The 18,030-nt window shown below is 45.9% G+C and overlaps 1 protein-coding gene across 1 annotated transcript in view; it reads right to left on the bottom strand.

The window, feature by feature from the left end:
- Window positions 1-18,030, bottom strand: part of MGMT (O-6-methylguanine-DNA methyltransferase) — a 137,039-nt gene that overhangs the window by 17,144 nt on the left and 101,865 nt on the right. The window contains exon 4 of the mRNA XM_066190714.1: window positions 12,843-13,000. Within this exon, the coding sequence (XP_066046811.1) occupies window positions 12,843-13,000 (158 nt within the window). The remainder of the gene's footprint in view (window positions 1-12,842; window positions 13,001-18,030) is intronic.

An 18,030-nucleotide genomic window follows, 5' to 3' on the forward strand; every position in this document is an offset into this window, starting at 1 on the left:
CTCCAAGCCCCAATGTCCAACCTGGCCTTGGGCACTGCCAGGGATCCAGGGGCAGCCACAGCAAATCTGGGAATTCCAGCCCAGACCTTCATCACCCTCACAGGGAAGAATTTTATCCGTGTATCTAATTCCTGCACTCCAATCACTTGGTCGGAGATGATGGCTTTAGGTTTGGATCTGCTGTGTTGGGGATCCCCACCTCTGCACTTCCCAAATTTCCTCATTGTACGTATTCCAGATGCTTTACAAGCCGGACTGAGCCCTCAGGGGCTTCATTCACACCTCTGAGAAGAGGCAGAACCTCTTCAGCCTTCTTGTTCCCTCCAAAACTTTCACATTTGTCCACTGAAAGAAATATTCCAAGTCTTCCCTTTCAGGGTACCTCAAAAATAACTGGCAGAAATGGTAGCCTGCAAAGTGCCACCGATGCCAGGGCCAACACCTGGCCAATAAAAAGCAACAATTTAGTATATTCTAAGCACTAAAACACTGCTTTAGACGTGGGGAGTGCCATGGTGAAAATCACTAATTATTTAATGTTGTTATTTCAATAGGAATTTCAGGTTTTATGTATTTTTAGCTTCCTGGCAGCACCTCATGGAGAAGTTCTTCCCAGCAGGCTCTGGGACAGCAAGACTTCCATAAATCATTCTCCATATGGGCACGAGTGGCTTAAAATCAGCAAAAGACTCAGAGTTTTGTTTTGGGGATGTCTTAACTCCTACCTGGGCACAGCAGGGAGCGTGGAGAGGTTTAGGAGAGGAGGCAGAGACTGGGACACGGATCCCAAATCTGCAGTACCAACCCTGCAACTCAAACCTGGGGCACCGACAAAGACCTGCTGGTATTCCTTCAGTGCCTTAACTCCAGGGTGAATGATCAGGGACAGAAATCTTCTCCAGGCTAACACTTCCCATTCAAAATCTCATGCCAGGAGCAAATTTTTTTTTTTTTTTTTTTTTTGCTTTGTTTCGAATACGTCAATTTTGGGAGCAGGAAATTGTGCAAAGTACATAAAAATAACCTTTTAATGACTTTATGGACATTTTAAACCCACGTAGGAACTGCTGTAGACATAAATACAAGAGACCCGCAGATCAGAGGAACTCAACCACTGCCTTATCACAGCAAACTCAGCTTAACTGGCCATATTTTATCATTATTTACTGCCATCCAACCCTCCCTCCTGTTCTGGAACAGACACAGAATGGGCCTTCCAGAGACACCACGCACCAGCTCAGCTGCAATTTCTAAGTGACTGGGCCAGAAAATTAAATTTCTATTTCCCCATTCGAGAGAGAAACAAATGAGGGACTTGCCTCTATTTCTCTTTGTCGGGGAGCTGGGACTCACCAAGAACTTCACCTGGGCGGCTTCAAAATTCTCCTCATCAGCTGCACCTTGCAGACAGAGCCTGAACTGTTCTCCCTCATGGCCCTGTGTGATGAGAGGTCACCAACGGCCAAAAGCTGACTCAAAATCCAGCAATTCCTGCTGGTGTGGCACTGCATGCACCTCCTGGTCCCACCTCCACTGCCTTTTTTCCTCCCTTTCTTGGAGTTCTTGTTTTTGCCAGCCCTGGGAAGGTAACTCCTCTTCTTTCTCCAGAGGAAATAACGAAAATTAAACAGAATTTGCCTCAATCTGCATTGTTGGAACTCAGCAGAAAAGCAGCCTCACAGGCTGCAGTCCTTCTGACTCGTCCTGTCCATGGGACACCCAAACCTGCCCACAGATCCTAAATAAATCAGAGGGGATGCAGTTTCCTGATCACACTGATGGGAAGGCAGCACCATCGGGTCAGAGTTAGAGTGGAACAGGCAGGGAGGCTCTGCACAAAACCCCCCACATTTATGGATATGCTGCAAGTGTCACTCCAATAATAATGAATCCAAAAGACAAGGTGTGGATAAAGGATTCGATGCTCACACACCTTGATAAAACACAATTTCCAACTCATCCCCATAAATTAAGCTCACTAACATCAAAATTTCCAACTCATCAGGACCTTTGGTTTGAGGTCTTGGTCAGGGATCATCAACAAAACCTGGGAGTGCAAAATTGGGCAGCAAAACTGAGCAAAAATTGGACAAAAGCTGGGAGAAGTAAAGTGACAAACCTTAACAAGAACCTCAAGACCCACCTCAGGACACAAAATCCAGAACCACCACGAAGGAAGTGTGAGATATGGGCTCTAAAATTCATGGATAGGTGCTGCAAGATTATTGGTCATCACTGCAGGGCTCCAACATACTCCAGTGATAAGGAAAGGGAAAGGGAAAGGGAAAGGGAAAGGGAAAGGAAGAGGAAGAGGAAAAGAGGCTGAAGAAGGACTTTGGAAAAGGGGTGAAGTGTCAGGACACAGGGAATGGCTTCCCACGGCCAGAGGACTGGGATGTTTGGGATCTTGGGAAGAAATCCTTCCCTGTGAGGGTGGTGAAGGTCTGGGATGGAATTCCCAGAGCAGCTGTGGCTGCCCCTGGATCCCTGGAAGGGTCCAAGGCCAGGTTGGAGCAGCCTGGGACAGTGGGAGGTGTCCCTGCCATGGCAGGGGTGGCCCTGGGTGGGATTTAATGTCCCTTCCAACCCAAACAATTCTGGGATTTTATGAAAGGGGAATAAATCCATGGATTTTGACATCAGCTTTCCTGATTTTGCAAACTGGAATTTGTTTTATTGTCTTACAAGAACCGGGATATTTCTTCTCCCACACTGCAGTATCATGTGCTACATATTTGGAATGTCACACAGATTTGGAACTAGAGGATCTTTAAATTCCCTTCCAATCCAAGACATTCAGCCAGAAGGAATCCCTTGCATCCCCCAAGTACCTCCACAAACCTGTTTTATATCCACTCAGGGAACAGGGTAACACCAAGCCAGGTTATTTAGGAGAAAGGAAACATTAATTCTCTGCAAACCTTTGGCCACACTGGGTCACCTCTAGATTCCTCAGCACAGGTATCCTGATGTTCTCCTCCAGCAAGGCTGATGGCAGAGGAGGCCCCAGCATCTCTCCTCTATTTTTTCCTGCTTCCCCCAGAATTGCTTTTTCCTCCCTAATTCCACTTAGAGTTACACTGATGAGGTGTAACTCATTTTACTGTTTCATTTTTCAGCACGGCCCCAAATATCCACTCCCGAAGGACTCTGGATCAAGAAATCCGCACCCTCAGTTGCTTTGTGAAGATCCTGTTGCCAAAGATAACCTGGCCTAGAAAATTAATATATGAAACATGCAATGCAAATGTGCTCCACTACGTGAACAAAGTGTAAGATCCTCGCTGGGCTAAAAAAGGAACAGCAAATTCTTCAGCTTTCTATAAGTTCCTTTGTGAATGCGCACGTTAAAAATAATACTCATTAGAGTGCTTAAATGCAATAAAATGGAACTATTTCCTCGCTGCATACAAATGAAGTCAGTATCAAAGTACTGATTTTTTTTTTAATTTGTATTAATTTATTTTTGAGTTCTAAACACCTAATGGATGGATCTAAGATGTACACAGCGCTTTCCAAACACTAATTCACAACATCCTTCCAAGAATGCTGCAGCAGCAGCAAATAATTCCCAGAATCTTCTGGCTGCAGCCTCGAAGTTAAGGTGCGTTTTTGCCTTTTCTCGCTTTTATTCCTTTTTTCTTTCAAGGATTACGTACTTAAGCAGCCAACAAAACAACTGGGAGGAGGTGAAGTGTGATCCCATGAAGTCACTCAGCCCCTTGTCTGATCCCAGAGCCATCACACAGCGCTGCTCAAATGAACTGCAACTGGAATTCCCGAGATCCAAATTATTTAAACAGACATCCTGGAAGCAAACAGAGGAGCAGTCCTACCAGTGACCCCTGATGGGATTTCAGAGATTCGAGGTTGCTCGATTACCAGGCAGCCCTAAAATCAGTGCCTTGCTCGGAGGAAGTTCTCACAGGTAACCTGCCAGGAGAGGAGGGGTCTGCGAAGGCACAGGCAGAGATTTGGGTTATCTGGGGAGCGAGGAGCAGCTGGGGTTGGGGAAACACCCCAGTCCTGCACCTCTTAGAGAATGATTTGATTTTCCAAAGCATCTAAAGACTATTACAGGGATCTTCCTCAGCTGATAAGGTTCACAATCACACATTTACCTGGTGTAACAGCCCCGCTGTTTTACATAAACCTGCAGCATCAGGAAAATCCTCCTCACGCTTCGCAAGCCGCCACAAAAAGGAGGCTGCTCTTCATCCCGTGCTCTCCTGCCAAACCCAATGAAGTCAGCAGAGGCACAACATGTTTATACAACATTAAGGGTTCACGTTAAGCTGAAAGCAAGGAGGAAATTTGACTTTCAGATTGACAAATGAAGAGTGCTGGTGTATTCCGGAGCCCGCAACAAAGGAGCCGGTTGTGTTCTCGCCCGCCGCGGGTCCCTAACAAACCCTCCTCCCCGGAAGGATGGTCAGAGCTAAGGTCACAGCACCCTCCATCTGCATTTCAGATCTTGACTTTTGTTGGCTTTACTACTTCTTTAGGCATTAAATATGAATGATGTTCCCCGAAACATTTGGAACGTTAATTACGAGGAAATAGACGAAGGGAAACGTGGGGCTCCGGTCATTGTTCACCCAAGGAACGACAACCAGGAGCTTCCAGCAAAGTGCTAAAATATAAAAGGGTGATGTTCATTCATGTATTGGTCCAGGCTGCAGCACTATAAAGTACATCAAAAGGTGTTAATGGTTTCAATATTTATCTGCTGCAGGGAAGCACTCTAAAAAGAAGACAGAAAAAAAATTTCTGCTAATGGCTGTGTCTCTCCATTAAAATGAAAAGCTTAATGCATCTTATAATCAGAGGACAATTTGCAAATCATTAAGAGAAATGTAAAATTCCATTAAAATACAAATCAAGAGTCCCTCACTGGACTAATAATCTTTTTGATATTATTTTGCATTTCACTATTTCTGTTCCCAATATCCAGGCACCACAAATGATCAGTTCTTGAACATGCTATTTACCACAGCCTACTTCTTTAACGAGAGACTGAGAGAAGTATAATCTGCTATTCAGAGCAGGTACTAATGAAGAATTCCATATATTCTGAAATTTAATTAAAACCCCAAAGATTTCAAATTAGATGCAATTTGAAATGCCTGGGGCAGAAATACATGCACTTGCGTGGCAAGGGTATCACGCTGAAAGTTGATACCGTAATTGGTCTTGATGTATTTTTGTGTTGCCAGGCTGAAGCACAGAACTCATAACCATATAAAAATTCTCTGTAGATTACCTGCTCATTGAAAATGCCATCACTCAGGTAGTTCTCTACTAAATTACCATGCTACTAAAATGCACAAAGTGATTCGAAGAGAAGAGTGGCACAGCTGGTCGACGCTGCCAATGAGTTATGCATGCGTCGACGCTGCCTTTTTTCTTAGTAAAATATGCTCAGTTGAATATTAAAATATAATTGGCATTCAACCTAAGTAGCTTAAACCATTTTGTTATCTTCTTTTAAACCGATTTGGCTCCTCCACAGTTATTTTCGAGGATGCGATTCACAAACTAATGACACCATCACATTCAGCTAGATTTGTACTATTTTACATTTGTCATAAATAGGGACAATTTCTACAGCCTTCTAGGGATGTCCTTTAATACTGGCTCTTCTTGAACATCAAAGGCCCAATTCATGGGGAAAAAAGAAAGAAAGGGGAAAAAAGGAGTGTGCCATTTATGTTGTTCTTGCATATTTTATTCTGAGAAGGGTGCGGGATGCAAATTTCTAGTGAAAAGTGCGTTTTTCCAGCAAAGTGAGACCTTGTTTCCCCCAGAATGAAACGGTCAGAAAATAAACTGGTCAGGAGATGTGGCAAAACGTCTTGGAAACGGGTCAGAAAGGGTCGTCCTTAGGTCAAGGAGCAGCAAAATACCTTTATTATAATTTTTTTCCCCCCTCAGACGAATTTATTTACGTGCCCCTAATAAAAAGGCTGTCAGGAATGTCACAATATTGTCATTTCCTGAAAAAAAAATTAACAATATTACTTAGAAACGAGGTGCTCACCATAGTAACAGTCCCATTAAGCACATTACCTTTGAAACACCAAACAGGTTAAATGCATATGAGTATTGATGGCATTTCCTATCGATATGATGTTTTAAGTAAACTTTGCCTGGAAGTTCATTAATAAAACGGGTGTGGGAGGCTGTATTTATAAAATCCTTTCCTTTTATCTTGATTGCATGGGTTTTGATTAAGGAGGGGGGCAAAGGTTACGTGGGGCTGCATGTGTGGCAAGCCAGCCAACAAATCAAAGGAAAAATGAATTAAATTAAACTTATTCCTCACAGGTCTGCAATGAGAGCAGGTGCTGAGGTCTGGGGCTCTAGGTGAAGATGAGCACACGACTCTGGACAAAAAAAATTCATTTTCCTGCACTGGTGGGGTTTTTCCACCTTCAATTCTTACCTTTTAATCTGAATCTCATCTACAAGCAGCAATGTCAAAAGTTACCGGGTTGGTCAAAATGTTTCTTAGATCAGGGTCAACTGATTCCTTTCATTTCACGGGGAGGAAAGGGATGTGATTTTGAGCAAATTCACTTTATAAAGAAGCCTCACACGCAGGTGGCTTTTAGAGCTGCCCTGATTTTGGTCCGAGTGCAGTTCCGTGCAAATATTTATCGCGGAATCATGGAATGGTTTGGGTTGGGAGGGACCTTAAAGCTCATCCAGGGCCACCCCTGCCATGGCAGGGACACCTCCCACTGTCCCAGGCTGCTCCAACCTGGCCTTGGACCCTTCCAGGGATCCAGGGGCAGCCACAGCTGCTCTGGGAATTCCATCCCATCCCGTCACCACCCTCACAGGGAAGAATTCCTTCCCAGCACCCCATCGCCAAAACACAAACCTTTTCTTTCTGAACAAAAGTTTGGAATAATGTCAAAATCCACACATCTCTGAGTCTTGAATGTTGAATATCCTCAAATTCTCTGAGAACAAGTTAAACTATTGCCATTGCACAGGTGAGCACCGGCTGTGCACCTTCAACCCACTTTTACCTAAACAAACCCCTATTTGTAAAATGCTCCTTTATTGTAATTATGGCCTACCTGTAATAATGTTAGCAATACTGGCAAGAAAGGATTGTCTTACTGGAAATAAAATTAATTTTTTAAAATAAATGACCCTTTGACTGCTTTCCCATGGCAGGACAGACACGCTGCTCTCTCCATCCTGAGACTCTTCCAAAGTCACATCAGTGACGGACACCCTGAAAGGCTCCACCAAAACCCCATCAACGTCTGGAATGAGTGCTGCCAAAAAGGAAATCTGCACCTAAGAGGGCCTGAATGGTCCTAAACGGCCCACATTTGGCAGACAATTTACCCTATGAACTTCAATAAAAGTATTTAAGATACACTTAAAACCACACGGGCTTCCTCTGGAAATTACGGGAATTTTGGTGTGAATTCATCAGGAATTGGGTCAGGAATTTTGCAGACATTTCTGTCCAGAATGCATTTGTATTGATTTTTTTTTTTTGTTTGTTTGTTTGGTTTTGTTTTTAAGTACATATAGTTGATAGAAAGCAATGGGCCAAGTGGGCTGGAAAAAGAATTAGAGGTATAAAAGTAACTGGGCTATTTTGGGGTTTTGCTGTTTCCATTTTTGAAGGTTGGAGGGGATTGATTTCTGTTTGCAGAAAATTGTAGGAAAGTATTGGATTGTAGAAATCCATTAAATGTCTCACAAAACAGTGACTTTCCGCTTATCAAAACTCCTCTCACATGAAATGGTAATAAAAGGAGATGCCAGTCTCTGGAATTTGAATTTTGATTTGGCAGACAGAAATAGGAAAGCTTGTCAGCTCTCTGCACTTGAATCTGCCATGTCCAGATATGTGAAGTATGAACATCTCCGAGCAGATTATTTCATATTTAACACTTCCTAAAAGCCTAAATAGAAATGTATTTGCATGTCTGATGAAGCTGCAGGGTTGAGAAAGGGAAAACCAGAAACATTCCTCAACTTTTTTTTTTTTTTTTTCTTTTAATAAATTGAAACTCTAGCACCAAATTAAGGGAATTTCACAAACTGCAGCAAAAATCAGTGGTGAAAAAGTGGTGTCCTGCCTCCTCCTCAGCAAGTGAACAGAGCAGCTCAAGTCCATTTTTTACTGGAAATCAGGGAACGAGGGAGAGGTTACACCTGGACTCCTGGTCTCCCTGTTGGCTGAGTTTGCTGCTTTTCCCATTAAGGATGGTTATGCTTTAATCATAAATATATATATCTATATCTTTAATCATAAATATATATCTATATCTTATCAATATGTTATCTATATCTAATCCATAGCTAATCTAGAGCTAATCAATATATAATGTATATCTATATGTAATCTATATCTCTAAGATGAAGGAAATCCCAGGGACTGCTCCTTGAAGCAAAATCTGATTTTAAGTCTCCACTTAATGACATCTGAACAAAAAGGTCACCACAGGACTGACTAAATACATTGGGCCTGAACATGTGCGTGCCTGAAATGTGAAAATATGTATTAAAAAAAAGTTGCAGACAGTTTATCCACAAGCTGGCACCTGAAGCTTCAAACCTTCCAGCTTTTCTTGACAATATCTCAACCAAGTCAACGAGTCTTGCAATTTTTTAAATGTAATTTAAAGGAAGGGGAAAAGAGATCTGAAATTCATGTTAGTAATGTAAATGCTTTTCTTATTGAAATAATTTTTATGTATTGAAAAAGTCTGTGGATAAATTGTACGTGGGAAAAATTTACTCTCAGGATACCATAATGAGGGTGAGCAGCATGGCCACTGAAATCGCTTTTAAATGTAAGCAACAGGGGATGTTAAATTCGTCATCTCAGAAGTACACGAATTAACAGCCCCACAATCTCGTGATTTAAATATTCCGACCACAAAAAGAATAAGAAAATACTCTGACCTTTGCTGAGTCACGGTCAGGAAACAGAGAAAAATTTACTTTCCTTGCTTAATTTGCTGCAAGCTGGGATTTTTTTATAGTTTAGAAAGTTGCAAAACGAGAAAAAAAGCTGCTCCTGGAAGGGTGCAGAGTACTCAGGACGTGCAATGGAAGGGTTTTCCCCATGGGAGCTTTCCAGGGGGGTGATCCCAGAGCGCCACAGCCCCAGGGAGGAGGGCGAGTCCAGGGGTGACTCCAGGAGGTGACACAGACAGTGAGGAGTTTCCTCAGCCCAGAACTGGCATCTCCCAGCCCCCCTGGGCAGTGCAAGTGTCTGAAGGAGCAGGAAATCACAGGGTAATTATTGATTACAGGCCTGGCTACGTCACCTGGGCGGGAGGATGGAGCTGCTCCCGGCTCCTTTGAAGGCTCCCATTATGCATGAGGTGTTTCATCAATATCCCCTCTTGGATGAATAACGTACGTGGTGCACGGGGAATTTCGGCTGCACAGCTCTCCTCTCTGCTCTCCACCCTCGGCCGCTCCTCCTGGGCCTTTCTGCACAGCTGGGCTCTGCCTTTGGCTTGGAATGCGACAGAACCATGGAATGGTTTGGGTTGGAAGGGAGCCTGAAGTCCATCATGCTCCTGGCCGTGGGCAGGGACACCTCCCACTGTCCCAGGTGGCTCCAAACCCTGTCCAAGCTGGCCTTGGCCACTTCCAGGGATCCAGGGGCACCCTGTGCCAGGGGATCCCCACCCTCCCAGGGAACAACTCCTTCCCAAAATCCAATGTAAATTGACCCCACTTCAGTTCAAAACCACTAATGCCCCTAAAGCCACTTCCAGACCTCTGAGCCCTGACACAGGAATTCACAGATCATGTGAAGGAACTGGGCTGGACTGAGGGAAAAGCTCAGCTTTGCTCCAGGCTTGCACCCTCAGGACAAGGACTGGATGGAGGAACTCCACCCTCAGGAATCGAAAGGATTCCTGAATCCAGTGAGGACAGCACAGCAGGCAAGGAGCAGAACCCCAGGGCTGCTGCTCGTCACAGGGCGAAGGAAAACTCTGGTGTGTCTCCAATTTCCTCTGCTCCTGCGCTCTAATGAGCCATCTGGTCTGCAAACACACGGCCACAGCCACCCCTGTGCCACTGCCACTGCAGCCACCCCACACACAGCCCCACAGAGGGAGGGCAGGAAATTCAGGATCGCCTTCCCCCCCGTCACAGACCCACCAATCACCCACGCCAGGCACGGCCCTCAAAATAACAACACTCCAATTTTCTTCTTCATATAGAAAGGGGAGCTAATGACCAGGCTACATTAAGGGCAATTAATCATTTCCCATTAGGAATGTCCAGGGATTTTTCTGAGGTGTCCCACTGAGAGCAGTGAGAAAACCTGACTTTCCCTTTGCTCAGTGAAATTCCACATCGAACGCTGGCCGTGACGCAGGTTGTTGAAATTTTGTTCCACGTTTTCAATTATGTTTAAAAAAAAGCCAGGAAGGAGAGGACTCCTGGAGGTGCTGGGAAACCAAACTTCTCCCTCTCCACAACTCCCTGACAGGGAGTCAGGCAGGAATCGGGCTCTGCTCCCAGGGAACAAGGGACAGGATTTGGGGAAACGGCCTCAGACTGTGCCAGGGAGGTTTAGATTGGAAAGAAGGGAAACTTTCTTCATGGAAAAGCTGCCCAGCCCTGGCACAGTCTCTCCAGAGCAGTGGTGGAGCCACCATCCCTGGAAATATGTAAAAACCAAGTGGATGTGGCACTTGGGGACATGTGTGAGTGGTGAACATGGTGACAGTGCTGGGAACGATCTGAAAGGTCTTGTCCACCCCTAATGGTTCTGTGATTCCATGATTCTCCTGCCTGCCTCAAGATTCAGATTCCACCTTTGCCAATGCCAAGTTACGAGAGGAATGGCTGATTTTGTATTTTAATGCTTTTAAATGCATTTCCCCCGTTTACCAGTAATTCAGAAAATTAAAGGCACTTTAGAAAAATTTAAGATATAGGAGAAGTCACTGAAACAGCAAATGATGAATTTTTATAGAATTTCTTAATAAATATAAAGCAGATCATCTCCACTTTCTGAATCTGCAAATCTCTCTGCTTTTGTTATGTCAGAGTTGATTGCCATGATTTTCCTCCCCACAAGGAACTATGTCCTCAAAGCTGGCACAAAAGCAGCTGCAGAAAACTGACCACGAATTGAGAAGTGTTTCATCCCAAAAGCACTTGACACACTTTTTTTTTAGATGAGGAACCTCTTTAATGTGTTTTTTTGGCATAAGCAAAACCCTTCCGGTCCCCAGCTGAAGCTAATGGAGAAAAATAAAACACAATTTGATATAAGCACTGATTAGGAAGGAATTATGCAGCAGTCAGTCCTGATTACAAAAGCACTTGAGGATGGAACTTGAATCTGCTATCAAAGAGCAATACTGTACACGGTCACGTTTACAGGGAAGGGAGGGAAAGGTGGGCCAAAGGTTTTGATGATCATGGAATCACAGAATTCCAGCCTGGGTTGGGGTGGAGGGGCCTTAAAGCTCATCCCATTCCACCCCTGCCATGGGCAGGGACACCTTCCACTGTCCCAGACGGCTCAGGGCCCCATTTGAAGAGCTGCTGCTGAATAGAAATGGATGAAAATCAGAGTGATGAGAAAAAGCCTTTCTGGCTTTGGATCCTCATGCTCTCACTGATGTTTGTTCTGCGTTTTCAAGTGCCGGGAGAAATGAGCAGGCACTTTCAAATGTAAATGTGTAAAAGTAAATAAATACCAAATTCCTAATTTAGCAAAACTGCAATTCTGATGTGCAGATAAACTGAAGTGCAATCCATCATGATTTGACTTTTACCTCACCTTTCTCCTAAATAACTTTTAAAACCAGTCCCTTCCAATTTTTGACACCGATTTCCACATTCCTTCCGATGCAATTTTCTTTCTATTTTATGAAAGTATTAGTAGGAGACAGTGACAGAAGAACAGAAACGCTCTCACATCGTTGTGATTTGAGCCAATTAATTCTCCATTAGCGTTTCCGTGACGTAGGTGCCTTCCCCAATAAAACACACGCACACACCTGGGCCCAGGCCGAGAGCAAACAGCAGGGCTAAATTAAAACAACCTGAACGTGCACGTGTTGAAATGAGAACAGCATCCAGCCCCCGCTGCAGGTGGTCACACCAAACCCCTGAGGAGCGGCGGGGCAGTGGCACCAGCAGTGCCACCCCTCACAAGGGCTGCAGGGACCCTCAGCTGATGCTCACAGCCACGTCCCATCCCTGCCACGGCTCCTGCCCGGGTTCTGAGCTTGGATGGCGCTGAAGAACCTTCCCTTCCCTTCCCTTCCCTTCCCTTCCCTTCCCTTCCCTTCCCTTCCCTTCCCTTCCCTTCCCTTCCCTTCCCTTCCCTTCCCTTCCCTTCCCTTCCCTTCCCTTCCCTTCCCTTCCCTTCCCTTCCCTTCCCTTCCCTTCCCTTCCCTTCCCTTCCCTTCCCTTCTCCCTTCTCCCTTCTCCCTTCTCCCTTCTCCCTTCTCCCTTCTCCCTTCTCCCTTCTCCCTTCTCCCTTCTCCCTTCTCCCTTCTCCCTTCTCCCTTCTCCCTTCTCCCTTCTCCCTTCTCCCTTCTCCCTTCTCCCTTCTCCCTTCCCGCAGAGCCAGACCCTCCCTGGTCGCCCCCTCCTTTCAGGGATTTGTAGAGAGTGATGCCAAAGCCTCAACCCCCCCTCTTGGTGGCCAGAAGCCACTCCAGGTAGCCACCACCTCACTGAGCAGCTCCCAGCCCTCCAGGTGTGTTCGCACCCCAACCCTTCAGCGCGGGCAGCTGAACCACATCATGTCACAGAGCAAGGACGAGGGAGGCGGGGGCCGGTGGCTGCTGGCAGAGGGCAGGGAGGGGGGCACTGACCTCTCTGGAGCAGGGGGTGGTGGAAGGCAGGCAGGGGCAGGGTCCCTGTGGTCGCTGGCTCACAGAAGTAGGCTCGCAGCCAGGCCGTGCACTGCTGCAGGGGCTCCGGCATCTCCTCGGGCCCCTGGTACACCTCGCAGGCCACCGAGGGCTCTACCCTGCAGAGACACGGAGAAATGCAAAGTTGCAGTGGGAAAAATGACAAAAGCAGGCTGGACAGGGCTCTGAACACAGCCTGGTCCTTGAGTGGGACAACACGGTCCCTCGCAGCCAAAACAACTCTGGGACGCTGTGATAAACCCGAGCGTTCGCACTGTCTGTACCAGCAAAATAAAAACCTCAGAACATTTCGTCTGGAGTCAGACCTTTTTTCTTCTCAGAGAAAAGTGAAGGGATTGCTCACAGCAGCAACAAAAACTCACCCTCATCACCCCGACAAATGCAAAGAGTTACAAACACCTGTAAGAAAATCCAGGGAAGATCGGCAGGAGGAGAAAGCCATGTGGGAAATGTCAGGGAGCAAGAACACCACCCAAGCCCAGGGTGGGTGATGCATCCTTGTGCTTCCAGGATATGGATGGAGGTGAGGCTCCTCCTCTGTGTCCCCTGGGGGTGCAGTCCCTTGTCCCCAGGCCCGTCCCTGGGGAAGGAGGGAAGGAAGCAGCTCCCTGCTGCTCCACGCCTTCCCCGGCCCCGCTTCCTCCAGCGCCCTGGCAGGTCTCTGCTTCCCTCCCCTGATTGAATTGGAAGGAAGCAATTGAGAATTCATTTGATTTTCAATGGCAGCTCGTGCTTGCAGGGGCCGAGGAGCAAAGTGAGCGAACAGAAAAGCACCTGTAAATAAAAACGTGCTTCTTCCCTTGCTTCTTTTTATTTATTTATTTTTTTCCTTTTCCTCTGGAAGAGCAACGTGCGGATGAGAGCGGTGAAAAAGGGAACCCTGGATGAGCACGTATCCAGCTGTGCTTTGCAAGCTGGATGTTTTCAGGGGTGCAGGGCAGTGCTGGGAGAGGGGTGGTGGTGGTGGGGAGGTCTCTCAGAACTGCAGAGACCCGTGTGAGGACAGCAAATAACCACACAGCCCGTGAGCAGTGCACCCACGAGAAATGATGGAGACAACAGCGAGGGTGATGGCCAGAACAGCGAGCCTGCCTGCCATCTTCTCATCTCCAGAACCCTCACCACCACTGAGGGGCCGTCATCCAAAGGGTTCCTGATTCCTGCGGCTTTTTCTCCAGAGCCAGAAGTTCCTCAGTGCTAAACCTCAACAGCAGAGACTTCTGGTGAGAGGTCGGATGTGCCCCAAAGCAAGAAAATGAAGAGAAAACTGTGGCAACATCAAAATACGTGTGAACCTGAGACAAGGGGAGAGGAAACACGGGTGATTGGGCCAGCCAGGTATGGGGACAGAGCAAACCAACCCCAAATCCTGAGTGTTGCTTTTTATCTTCTTCTCTGCCAGAGTCGGGATTAAATGCTCGAGACAGTGTTTCAGGTTTGGACTCAGATGTTTCACAAACCGTGAGTTCTACAGCACTTCTAGCTAACCAACTAAAAATGGAGCCAAATCTCTTTCTCTACAAGGGCTTTTAAGCACAAACTGTCCAATTAAGAAATGACACCTAGATTATTTTACTTTTAACGCAATAACCAACCACCCGTGGCCGCAATGTGCATTTTTCTACCCAATTACAAAACACCACCCAGACCCATGGAGAAGAAGGTGAAAAAGAAGGATTTAGCAACGTCCTAAACCCTCCATCTTGCTTTATTTCTATATTACTGTATTCTAAACCCTTCAACTCTGAGTTTTGCACCCTGTGACATCACACACTTCTATCCAAACTCCACGGCCACAATCCCAGAGCTGTCACTCAATTTTGGAGCCTTCTCCACGGCCTCAGGTCAAAGCAGTGTTTGCTGGGGGGTCAGTGCCAGTCAGCACAAAAAGTCTGGAATTCTCAGTGCCCAGGGTTCCAACACCTGAGCGTGCTGCGAGGAGGGGAAAGGAAACGTGAGACCCCTCCGAGCAAAAAGCCAAAGCAAACGAACCAAGTGACGCTCCAGGAATGGCATCAAAGAGCCTGGCTCTGCTTTGGCCACGAGGCAGAGAGACCCAACATCTCCAGAGCTTGATCCAGCCCAGTGTGGAGCCGGGATCCCGGGATAACCAGCAGAGCCTCCGGAGGGATCAGGGACGTGCCAGGGGCCGGGGCACGGCTCAGAAGTGGAGCCCTGGCTCACCTGGTGCCTGATCAAAGAGCTCTGCCACTCCCCCAGCCCCAACTCAGCTTCTGATTAATTGTGAGCCACTGAAGGCCACGTAATTACTGATGGGGAAGTGGAGAAGGACAATTAAAACACTCCAGCAGCTGCACATGGCTTGGAGCAGAGGCAAAACAAATCTGCAGAATCAGCTTTGGATCCAGTTTGGTAGGAGTTAAGTGCAATTTTATTTCTCTTTCCATTTATTTATCAAATTGATGCTTTTGAGTTTCCTTTAGGCACGTGAAGAAGCATCAAGTTGCTTTTTAAAACTGGCGTCTATTTTATGCTGTTTTTCTGATCAGTAATACCTCTGCTAAAAGAAAAAGAATCCATGCACAAACTTTTGTACACAAATCTCCATGACACGGACTTCAAACCTAGCTCCCAACACCATAGATAACAATAATAATAATAATAATAATAATAATAATAATAATAATAATAATAATAATAATAACAATTTCACACAGGTACTACACAGCAGATTATGGCTCTGTTTCACTGAGAATTATTGGAGCTACAACAAAATAATATATAATGAGAGAATATAACCACAATAACTCCTCTGAAACCTGGGAGAGAAGCGGAGAGACTTTTCTGCTCCATTTACCCAGAGGAGCACGAAGAGTGCTCAAAGCTGTGGTCTCCTTATGTTTTTCACATCACCCTGTTTCCCATTCCTGGGAGTCTGGAAATCATTTGGGCTGCAATGTCACAATAAAACTGAAAAACTCCATCACCTCATGGCTCTGGGAGTAGCAGCTCCGGGCTCTGCCTCCAACTGCAGACAGGGACCAGCCCAAGAGCACCCAACCACCATCAGTCACCCCCAAAACAAAAGGGGAGCATCCAGGGAGTCTTTGGGAGCACCTTCCAGTGCCTAAAGAGGCTCCAGGAGAGCTGGAGAGGGACTGGGGACAAGGGATGGAGGAAAAGGACACAGGGAATGGGTTTGGCTGGAAGAGGATCCATTTAGATGGGATACTGGGCAGGAATTGTTCCCTGGGAGGGTGGGCAGGCCCTGGCACAGGGTGTCCAGAGCAGCTGGGGCTGCCCCTGGATCCCTGAAGTGCCCAAGGCCAGGTTGGACATTGGGACAGTGGGAGGTGTCCCTGCCATGGCAGGGGTGGCACTGGGTGGGATTTGAGGTCCCATTCCAAGCCAAACCACCACACACGCATTCCTCACTTCTCCAGGTGCTCCAAATTCTATTTGGACAGAATTCATTTTAAATTTTCTTTTGAATTGCTGCTTTCCATCGCAGTGCCCTGCCGCCACTGAACGTCTCCAGATGTTTTTGGTGGGGCCGTTCTCCCAGCAATCCAACACCAGAGGCTCTCCCAACACCTGCCGCCTCCACCTTGGCCAGGAAAGGGAAATGCTTTGCAAGGCAGAAATGAATTTGCTCTCCAGGAATGCACACTGACTTCTTTTCCTGCGGGATAAAACCTCCACGTGCCAACACACACACACCCAGAGCTTCAAACTGGCAGGGAGCTGAAAAAAAGGGCAAACCTTCGAATTAATTTTGCTTGGCTAGAGATGGCAACAGCCCTTCCTGGGAATTTGACAGCTTTAATAAAGAAAAAGAAGGCACATAACTCATGCATGGGTGTCTTCTGCTGGCCCTCCTGCCCTTCCCTCCTCCCCTTTCCAAATTTGCCCAGCAGAACTTCCACAAACTACCTCGGCATTAAATATCCCACTGAAAACACCAGCTGCCTTATAAAGGATTTTCTCAGGCTTCAAAGCCTTAAGTACCTCTCAAAAAAGCAGAGTCGAAGTGGTCTCAAAACATTGGTAAGAAGAGCAGAGGAGTTACATCATGGGAAATTCCCCCCCGGAAGGAAATCCCTCTGCTCAGCATCAGATTTCTCGGTTTTCTCAACACCCTGCTCCAGGCACGGATCTCTGAGCACCTCTGAGCCAAGATGGACGGGAACGAGTTGAAATTTAGAGAAAAAACACACACCAAAAGAGTCGTATGAACTTCCCAGGCCTAAACTTTGGGAAGGAAAAGGAAAAAAAGGGCCTTTCTTAATGTCCATTCGCTCTTTTACCTATGGAATACTTGAGGCTTAAACTTGTGATCAACAAGATGCAATTTTACTTTTATACAGGAAAATAACCCGTGTGTTCATTGAAAAATAAAAAACCCAAACCCTAAACAAAATATGTAAGAAACCTGACTGCTTTGCTTTCACCCTGGAGAATTATTTTATTTTCGCCTTAAAAATTACCAAAACCTTTTTATTTTTTTTTAGTGGGGCTGGAGTCATGAGAAACATTTATTTAAACATCATTAATATTATTTAAATCGCTTCCATTTTCATTAGAGTCTGTCACTCCACTTGTTTTCATTCCTGAATTATGCTGGGTGCTGGCATCCCAAAAAATCCCAAGTGGAGGGTTTTGTGTTTTTACCCGGTCAACAAACAATTGTTGCTGTTGGGGTTTAGTGTTAATTTTATATTTTATTTTATTTTATTTTACTTTATTTTATTTTATTTTATTTTATTTTATTTTATTTTTTGACCCTTTTTGTTTGTTTGTTTGCAGTAACGTGGTGCCCTCTAATATGTCAGCAGTGTCACATGTCTGTCACACGTCTGCCTTAACTTTCTGGGCGTTTGGGGTAAATATTTGGGGTATGTTTGGGGTAAATGGATATTCAGCTCCACACAACCAACACGGTTTTACAGGGGGATGCTTCATCAAAACTACAAACTGCTCTATGAGAAATAAAAGCTCATTTTAAGCTATCTGAAGACATCTAGAAAGAAATACGTATTTTTTCCAGTTGGATGCGTCTGACAAAGAGCTTTTTTTCAGGCCAGGCCCCCACTGCTGCTGCTGCTGCACATCTCCAGCCCGTGGTGGTGATGTCCAAGAGAGCCCAAGATTAATCCCAACGTGGGAA

The sequence above is a fragment of the Chamaea fasciata genome, unplaced genomic scaffold (assembly GCF_029207755.1).
Source record: "Chamaea fasciata isolate MVZ Bird 193981 ecotype frontalis unplaced genomic scaffold, bChaFas1.0.hap1 SCAF_9, whole genome shotgun sequence".
NCBI lineage: Eukaryota > Metazoa > Chordata > Aves > Passeriformes > Sylviidae > Chamaea > Chamaea fasciata.